Source organism: Coturnix japonica, chromosome 10 (assembly GCF_054131305.1).
Source record: "Coturnix japonica strain WE chromosome 10, WE-NBRP24, whole genome shotgun sequence".
Lineage (NCBI taxonomy): Eukaryota > Metazoa > Chordata > Aves > Galliformes > Phasianidae > Coturnix > Coturnix japonica.
In genome coordinates this window covers 6,731,599-6,740,708 of record NC_140672.1, presented here as the reverse complement: position 1 = coordinate 6,740,708, position 9,110 = coordinate 6,731,599, and the positions used below count along the sequence as shown (strand labels likewise).

At 53.8% G+C, this 9,110-nt stretch overlaps 1 protein-coding gene across 5 annotated transcripts; it reads right to left on the bottom strand.

The window, feature by feature from the left end:
- Positions 1-520: 520 nt before the first annotated feature.
- On the bottom strand, positions 521-4,920 carry LOC146759188 (zinc finger CCCH domain-containing protein 11A-like). Of its 5 annotated transcripts, none has more exons than XM_085510609.1 (8): positions 4,479-4,920; positions 3,095-4,016; positions 2,728-2,815; positions 2,548-2,610; positions 2,220-2,306; positions 1,633-1,929; positions 1,227-1,297; positions 521-774 (listed from the first exon to the last, which is right to left on the bottom strand). In XM_085510609.1, exons 2-8 carry the CDS (start codon positions 3,146-3,148, stop codon positions 715-717), a joined length of 720 nt encoding a protein of 239 aa, XP_085366735.1. In that variant the 5' UTR covers positions 3,149-4,016; positions 4,479-4,920; the 3' UTR covers positions 521-714. The 5 variants fall into 5 exon arrangements, with proteins under 5 accessions (XP_085366735.1, XP_085366736.1, XP_085366737.1 ...); XM_085510610.1 differs by lacking the exon at positions 4,479-4,920 and having other exon boundaries at positions 3,095-3,600; positions 3,715-4,446; XM_085510611.1 differs by lacking the exon at positions 4,479-4,920 and having other exon boundaries at positions 3,095-3,285; positions 3,715-4,446.
- Positions 4,921-9,110: the final 4,190 nt, after the last annotated feature.

The window sequence follows — 9,110 nt, the reverse complement described above, 5'->3', positions numbered from 1 at the left end:
AAAAGCAAGTGCAGAATCTTCAGCCTGGGAAGGAGTAGCAGCAAGTATCAGTACAAGGGCATGGAATGTTGTGTGGGCACCTGGGTGTGCAAAGGAGGCATGGTGGCACACATAGATGCCCATGCACATGGGTAGACAGAAGGACAGGGTTGCACATCAATGTGTGTGCACAGTGTTATTCAAATGGCTGGGGTCATACAAGTATGAGCAGGCATGTGGCTGTGTGCAAGAGAGGAGCTGCCCATGTTTGTGTGCAGGGCTGTGCAATGGAGTGGGGTTGTACAGCTGTGTGCGGGGGCCAGGTCCTGTGTGCCATGGAGCTCCATGGGAAACCTCTATGAGTGCTAGCAAAAGCAGGAGCACTTGGAGCACTGCCTGGAAGAACGGTGCTGGGATGGGCTGTGGTGGGCGCCGAAGATGCATAGTGGACCGAAGATGCGTAGATGCTACTCTGGACCAAATGTCGGGCAGCTGCTCATGGAATGCCACTGGACAAATCAGGCTGTGCAGTCTTTGTGAATATGTAATTATGATAGTTTATTGATTGAATGCATTAAAGAAAAAAAAAAAAGGAAAAAAAAATAAAAAAATAAAAATAAATAAATAAATAAATAAATAAAAGAAATCCCAGAATGTAGTAAAACATGGAATGCTGAGTTGGGCTGCAACTGAAATGCTGTGCACTGCAGCCGCTGCCTTGTGACGCTTTTCCTCTCAGTCCTTCATGTGCACCTTCTGCATCATCTCTGCAAGGCTGTTCATCTCTGCGAAGAACTGGAAAGAAACAAAGCAAGCGTAGAAGTAGGACAGAAACAATCTAGGGAGATCTCATGAAGAAAGCCTGACCAGTAAACATCCAGAATGGCCCCGTGTGGAACAGCATGTTCCTTTCATTCAGGTCACTGACACTACTTCCCATGACACGTTGTCTATGGTAAGATTCATGCTCTGTCATGGGAAGGTCGTTTCAAAGGTTGCAGTGCCCAACATGGCAAGCTTCTTTATCACAGCAAAACCTTCTGGCTGTTACCAACCACATTGTTCTCAAGCCAGAGGAAGGCGTCCAAGCTCCCCATGGCAGCTCTCACTGACAGTGTCATTTCCTCAAACACACAATTTTTCTATTCCATCGCTTCTCTCAGGATTTTGCCATCTCTTTTATGTCTGACAGATGTAGGCACTGAGACCAACAAGAGAATGTGTGTCTGTGTTCACCAAGGACTCACCTCTGCACGTGCAGCTCTCAAAGAAGCCTTTCTCATTTCCCTTTTCCTTTCTTTTTGTTGTTGTCTTCTTGCTGGAAAGCAAGAATACCAATGAATTCATTTTGTCTACAGCAAAGCTGCAGAAATATGGGTGCCGAGAAAACAAATGGCAGTCCAAAGACAAAGCAAATGGGACTAGGAAGCCTCTCAGTGAGTAACATTTCCAGGGGGAAATACGGAAGAGCATAATGATGTTAATGGAAAGAGATGCGTTTAGGTATTCTGGCACCTCGCTGCCTTTGGACTTTGTAGCCTTCAACTCCTTTCCCCTCCACAGAGAAGGAAAAGGTAAAGCAAGCCCTAAGCAAACTCAATGTGTTTGATAAGGACAGCACTTCACCGGGACGGTGCCACAGCACCTTCTTACCTCTTTGCTTGGAGCTCCGTGGTGGGGTTGGGGCCGGCACACTGCCGGTGCTCTGGCCCCTGGCTCTTTTGTTAGCAGGCAACTGCGCTGCTGCCTGTTGCTCTTCGTCCAAGCCCTTGCGTTTCCCTCTAGCCAGGGTCTTGGAGACAGAGCGGGGGCACACAGCCAGGGAAGGTCTTCTCCCTGAGCTGGGACCTGCTGTTACTGGAAGCCCTCCAGCCTGGAGATGATCTCTCCCAGAAAGCACTTCCTGCACTGCTTTCACGTAGATCATTCCATTTGGCTCACATTGTACATCTGTTATAATCAAGAAAGGAGAAGCAGTTAGACTTCAAGGGAGCCCAAGGCTACTTTCAGTCTGCAGAATGGGCCACAATACTAGGAAATCTCATCTTGAGTGTTCACAGCAGCAGATCTTGGGTGAAGTGTGGGTTTGCATTTCAAATCTCGACAGGGAAGGTACTTGTAAATCCCAGGGACAAAGACCTCAAGCAACATGCAGCAACAACACTCCCAGGAAAGAACAGACAGAAAGCCTGACTAGAACGACATTGAATCAAACCCCGATGCCTGTTGTGCCTCTGTACCTCTCTTGGGTGCCACGTCACAGGCTGCAGTCCTACCCAGACCTGCCGCAAGGCTGCGCTTTGCTGGAAGGCCGCTTGCGTCATCTTCTGGCAGAAAGAAACAAGAAATACTTGAAGAGCATCTCTTGGGAGGAAGATTTGAGCACAGCCAACCACCAACTTCAACTCTCCAAGTGTAGTTCCTACCATTTTCCTTTTTGCTGCTACAGCATGGTGCCATTTCTGCAGTCAGCACAGATCTGCAGTGGGCTTTCTTCACTCTTCCATCACACATGCACCCCTTCATGCAGCCCTATTTAGTGGCAGGTACCCACACCACAGCTCTTACCTGCATGGGCTTTCCGTTTCCCACCTTGCCCAGCACCATTGCATGGACGCACGGGCTCTGTCCCTAAAAGAAGAGATCGTGTGTTGATTTCACAGATGACAGTAGCAGTATTGTCCTGTTAGCCTGTGTCCACCCCCCACTAAAGAAAGACCCTGTTTTACAGACAGAAGAGAAACTCACTTTTGCGTGGCAGTAAAGACAGTCCATCCCCATTGTGTCCCTCTGCGCGCTGAAAGGTGCAGCTGGATGTCTGGCAGCTGCGCCGCCTCTGAAGAGAGAAAGGAAGAAACTCAGGTCGGAACGGGCAGCTGAGAGCTTCCAGATCGTGCCAGAGATGGGATATCAGAGTGCTGAGACATCATTGATCTCTAAGGGAAAATACAGCCTGAGCCCTGCCCGTGCCATTAGCCCAGGCTGTCAGCAGTGAGCTCAGGATCCAACCGCTTACTGAGGTCCCAAAGGACCAGCAGGGCTCCCCCTGCTCCACTCCTTCCCTTTACAAATGGGAACAAAGAAGAAAAGTCAAGCCAAAGGAACCCAGCCATACCTTTCCGCTCACAGAGCAGGCATTGGATCCGCACTTGTCTCCTTGCTGAGACATGATCGCTCAAGTGTCAGAGGAAGCACAAGTTCTCTCACAAGCTCTCTCCACAGGAACTTTCCCTGCTCTTGGAAAGAGCTGGCTTCACTCTTCCTAAGACTGCCTCGATCCTCCAAATCTCCCTGCAAACAGGAACCCTGCAGAAATCATCCACAAGAGAAAAGTCAATGGGAGAAGTATATTCCCAGCTTTGTTCTGCCATGCAATTGAGTCTCTTGTGGAGGAAAAGGTCTGGGAATCAGCTGGCTGCAAGAACGTCCCAACGCTAGCTGCAGCTTGTGTCTGACTGCCATGGCTTGTGTCAGCAAGTGCTCTTCTCCATCTCCTCAGGAGCTCTGCACCCAGCCATCCGTGTGGTAGTGAGGCACAAGTTGCGCTCTGTTTCCTTATGAATGGTGTTTCATCATCCTCACCAAAACACGGGTTGGAATCTCCACAAGAACCTCTTTCCCCTGGGAACAGCCATGTGGAGGGGCACTGCTGGAGCTGGGGACTTCTCCCCGGCCTAGCATTTCATGTCTGTAGAGACACCTCCCAGCAGCCAGCCAGCACCAAACCCAGCTCACCTGTTGGGCCTGTTCAGCCTAAGCTGCGCTCAGCTCACCAACACAGCACAGCAGTCCTTCGGACAGGCTCTGCCAGGGTGATCTGTTCCACGAAATGCACAGAGCTCAGTCTCCGCGTGCAGCACGCTCGCCAGAGCACCAGCTCTGCTCACCACCTGTGGGACACGTGCTCCTCCCACCGTGCCAACCATTGAGACCTCAGCAATGCTCGCATGACTTCTGCGCTTTCATCATAATGGAAGTGGACGCCTCCTAGATCCGAATTTAAGGAAACCAACGCCAGGGTCAGCCCATGGGGTGATCTGAAGTCAAACAACAGGGAAGTGAAGGTGACTCTTGCGCAGCTGTCATGGTTTTGTAATTTTCATTAAAAACCAGTCAAGACTAATGTGGCCTCATAGTGCTCAATGGAGTCCCAGGGGAGATCGTGGGAAGGAATAGGGGTGCACATCTGTATGCCCCGAGGCTGGTGCTCACCTCTCTGATTGTGGCTTTAGGCTCCAGAGCCGATGTTGACTTCCCTTACTGTGGCTTTATGGCCCAGGGCCAGTGCCGGCCTCATGGGCTGGGGTTTGAGGCCCTTGGACCATTGCTGGCCTCACTGAGTGGGGCTTCTGCCAGTTGGATACAGCTGCTGGCTGAACTGGCCAGGATGGAGCCTTCCCTGTGCAGCCTCCCATGTGCATATCCACCCCAAGAATGGAAGTCCTCCTTCTATATGTACTCCTTTCAACCACAATGAGGAAATCAAACCATTTAGGCACCTGAAATGCTTCTGCTCCTGCAGTCTGGCAGAAAGCAATGCCCTCTGTTTCATGCCACCTCTGCACAAACTGGAAGGGAATGGGGAGACGTATGTCAGAACCAATGGGACAGGACTTCACTGGATGCAGTTTAAAAGCAAATCACCCCAGCTCTTGGTTGGGCTGTTGCCCTCTATTGCTGGGGATCCCTGACCCCTGGCCACTGGCTTTCCACCCACGCATCCTTCCTTGGAGCTAAGTGTGCCTTTCCCAGCAGCAAGCACCAGGCTGGAGTCAGCACCAAAACCAAAACCTCCTTGCACCTTTCCCGTCCTTCTTTCACACATCGTCTTTTAGTTTCAGAAAATAGGGCCAGACCCCAGTGAAACAAGAGCTCTAGGACAAAGCAGCTGCTTTATTTTCCTCTTTCCCTTTCCTCATCTACAACCCACAGAAAGACCATTTGCCAAGTAAGGGATGCAGTGATCAGGTGTATTAGGGGCAAAGCGAATCAAGCTTAATTTCAAAGGCTTGCCTCTTCCATGTGACTTCCCTGAGGTCTGATACAATCATAGACTCATCTGATACAGTCATAGATTCATAGAATAGCCTGGGTTGAAAAGGACCACAGCGTGCAGGGTCATAAACCACCAGACCAGGCTGCTCAGAGTCACATCCTCCCTGGCCTGGTCCTATCACTATCCACCCTCAGGAGTGGGGACAGAGATGGTTTCAGGGCTGGCTCTGGGAACAGGCCTGATTGCTGCTAGTGAGCGAGCCAAAGGCTTGATGGCGAATCTCCTCTTCCTTCCCAACTGCAGTGAGATTTGACATGACTCCAACCTACACCAGAAGCCTGAGCACTGCAAGTGTTGACAGCGGGCAGTTGCGAAGGAGACGGAGCTCTCTGCAGAGGGAGAGCATTGCCTACAGGTGAGGCTGGAGGCTGTGGGCTGGGATGTGCATGGGGGTGACCCAACGAGAGCCCATTCCCTAACGCCAAAGGGTCGCTGCTTGTTTGTGGCTGCCCGAGAGAGGGATGGGGAGGCCAGGAGCCCCCCAGTTCACAGGGCTGGTCCCTCTCCACGTCTCCAGAGAGCCATGGGACAGCCCATCAGCTGTCTGTGGGGAAGGCTGCATTACAGCCCAGGCTCCTGGCTCAGGCTGGCGGGATGCGGCCCCAAAGCCATCAGCCACTCAGGCAGACCCCTCCCGCTCTGTCCTTTCAGTCTTCTGCCACCCATCGGGGCTGTGCTTGAAGCCCCAAAGCAGCCGATGAGCTGCCAGCTGCAAGGCCAGGAGGGAACAGAGAGCCAAGAAGAGCTGGGCCCAACAGGATGGGTGGACGTATCCAATCTGTTCAATCTGTTCAGACGTGTCCAATCTGTTGATGTTGTTGCTGCAGCCCCTTTGCTGCGGTGGTCTGTAGGGAAAAGGGGGATCAGGTCAGATGAAAGCCCCTTTAGGGCTCATGGCGGGGGCAGTCCCGCTTTGGATTGGGGGTTGTTGTTGATTATGGGACGGGGGTCTGCTCACATCCCCTGTGAGCCCCTCCCCCCCAACCCCATCCCATAACCCCTGTGACCCCCCCAACCCCATCCCATTCCAGCTCCCTGCAGGTCACACAATGGAGCTGCTGCTGCTGGTCCTGTAGGAGGATGGTCCTATGCCTACATCCCCAACATCCTCAGCTTCACCCCGTGAGGTTTTTGGGGTCCACATCCTCAGCTTCACCCCAAGGTTTTGGGGTCCACATCCCCACCGGGTGTCCCCAATGTGTCCACAAGGATTTGGGGTCTCATGTCCCCATAGAACCCCAAGTGTCCCCCCAAGGTTTTGGGGCTCACAACCCTGTTGGATATTGGGGAGGTGGTGCCTGCATGCAGCAGGGCTGGAGTCAGGGAGGTCACAAGTGTCTGACAGGGGTGGTCACCTGTAGCACAATATAGGGTTATACACCCCCCATAACCCCCCACCCTTCTTTTGTGTATATGTTGATGTTATTTAATGGGGGGGTGGGGGTCTTCACTCACCACTCCCCACCCCACCCCCCCGAGCAGCACTTCCTCCAGCTCCGCTTTGAATCGCACTTTGGCCGCCCGTTTCCCCACACGCTGCAGCCGTTTCCACACCGAAGCCATCGCAAACCCCCCAAAATAAAGCCCCCCCCCCCCCCTTCAATATATACTCATTAATAACACACACACACACACCCTTTATATAGAAACTCAGAACGCAGCGTTGGGTGCGGCACAGCCCCGGGGCAGGAAGCGCTGATGATGGGAGGGGGCTGGGCCATATACACTCATATGGGCCCACCCCTAAGCTCTGCCCCCCTGCACGGAAGGACACGAAGTTCCCCTGTCGTGGCTGTGGGTGACCACTAGGGGGCGCCGTAGGCATAAAGATTGCCCCCCACGCCCCTTCCCCTTCAACCCAATTTGGTTCCAAAGAGACCCCCCCGCCCCCCGCATTAAACTGGGGTCTTAGAGTGCCCCCACTGACTCCAAATACCTCCCCCAACCCACCCTATAGACCCCAAACCCACCCCACTGCACCCTAATCCCACCCCACAGCCCCCCAAAACCCCCCCAAGCCCACCTTAAAACCCCCAAAGGCCACCCCATAACCCCCAGATACCCCCCAAACCCACCCTATGGACCCCAAATCCACCCCTCAGCCCCCAAATACCCCCTTAAACCCACCCTATGGACCCCAAATCCACCCCTTAGCCCCAAAATACCCCCTTAAACCATGCTGGAGCCTTGGGGGCGGCTGTTGGCGGCCCTCAGCCCACAAACCTCTTCCGCTCCCTCTGCCGTTTCCCCCCCCTCCGCCCCACGCAACCAGGTCAGGCCTCTCCGGTCTCCACTCCCCCTTCCCCCCATTATCCCCAATGGGTCCGTGCCGTAACCCGCTCCCCCGGAGGGAACGCGTGCTCTGCGGAAATGAGTCCCCTGGGAAACGCGATCTGCTTCACTGGCGTTCCGCCCTCGCTTTGGTTCCTACGGTCTACAGAGCCGGAGGAAGGCGATCCCGGGGAGGGGGGGGGGGTGTCCTCAGAGGGGTGGGGACGTGTCAGCTGTGTCTCCACGGAGGGCTGTGTGTCCCCCCCCTACAGGTGGAGCTGCTGCTGCTGCTGCTCGTGTACCCCCGTGGGCGCCCCCACCACCACCACCCAAAACAAAGGGGGGCTGCGGGGATACCTGAGAGTATTGGCTCGGGCGCCCGGCCCCCCCCGGCCCAAAGCGTGCAGCCGCTACCTGCGGCGTTTGGCCGCCCGGAGCCTGGGGGGGTTACGGGAGGGCTTTGGCACGATGGGGAGCCCCGGAGGGGGGTTACGGCTTTGCCTCCGTTTGGAGCCCGACGACGCGACCCCCCCTCATCGCCTCCACATCCTGGCGCTGCTGCTGCAGATGGGGGGGGGGGCTCAGGGCTGATCGGTGCGGTTGGAGTCGGGGGGAGCAGAATTAAGGCTCACCCTGCGCCCCTCCCGCTTTCCCCCCCCCCCCCCCACTCACCATGTGGGAAACGCTGGGGGTGGGACCTGAAAGCCGGTTGGTGTGGGAAGGGGCTCGGCCCCCCACCGCCATCACCCCCTTCGTGTTGGATGAAGGGGAAGGAGATGGGGGGTGGGTGGCGGCCGCCTCGTTGCCCCCCCGCGGTCTGGCCATAGGAAATAATTCATCTCAATTGTTTTCTTATGGATTCATTTGCTTCCTCGAGGTTGTCCTGACATTCGGCAATTTCCTTCAGTAGCGTTTCGAGCCTTTTCACTTCTGCATCCTTCTGCTGTAGAAATATCACATTCAAAACAGGACGAACCAGATCATTTTAGAAACAATTACAAGCCAAGTTGCATTTTGGTGTTAAAAACAGCCATAGACTCATAGAATAGCCTGGGTTGAAAAGGACCACAGTGTGCAGGGTTTCCAACCAGCAGACCAGGCTGCCCAGAGCCACATCCAGCCTGGCCTAGAATGCCTCCAGGGATGGAGCATCCACAACCTCCCTGGGCAACCTGTTCCAGTGCGTTACCACCCTCTGTGTGAAAAACATCAACCTAATATCCAACCTAAACTTCCCCGTATCACTTTAAAACCATTCCCCTTGTCCTATCACTGTCCACCCTTGTAAACAGCCATTCCCCTGCCTGTTTATATGCTCCTTTCAAATACTAGAAGCCAACAGTGAGGTTTCCCTGGAACCTTCTCTTCTCCAAGCACAAGCCCAGTTCCCTCAACCTGTCCTCATAGGAAAGGTGCTCCAGCCCTCTGGTCATCTTACTGGCCCCCCTTAGCAATATTTGCAATTCTCTTTTGCCTTCCTGCAAGCACACCTGCTTCAGGGCACATTTCATCCCACTGTTAGGCCTTGTAAGAAGCACTATGGCAAGTCCATATGCAGAAAACACTGGCATTCCATTCACTAACAGAGAAACTATTCTGCCCTTGCTCCTGACTCTTGTCCCTGCCTCCTCCTGCACTGGGCAGTGTTTGTGGGCAATGAAAGAAATACCCACATTCTGGAAAATACAGACAAAAAAGAAACAGGCAGAAAAGCGGCACTAATACTTTGTCATTGGTGGGAATCTCCACAGAAAGTGCTGTGCTAAAGGTGTGAGGTTAAGGGATCATCACTGTCACGATAAAA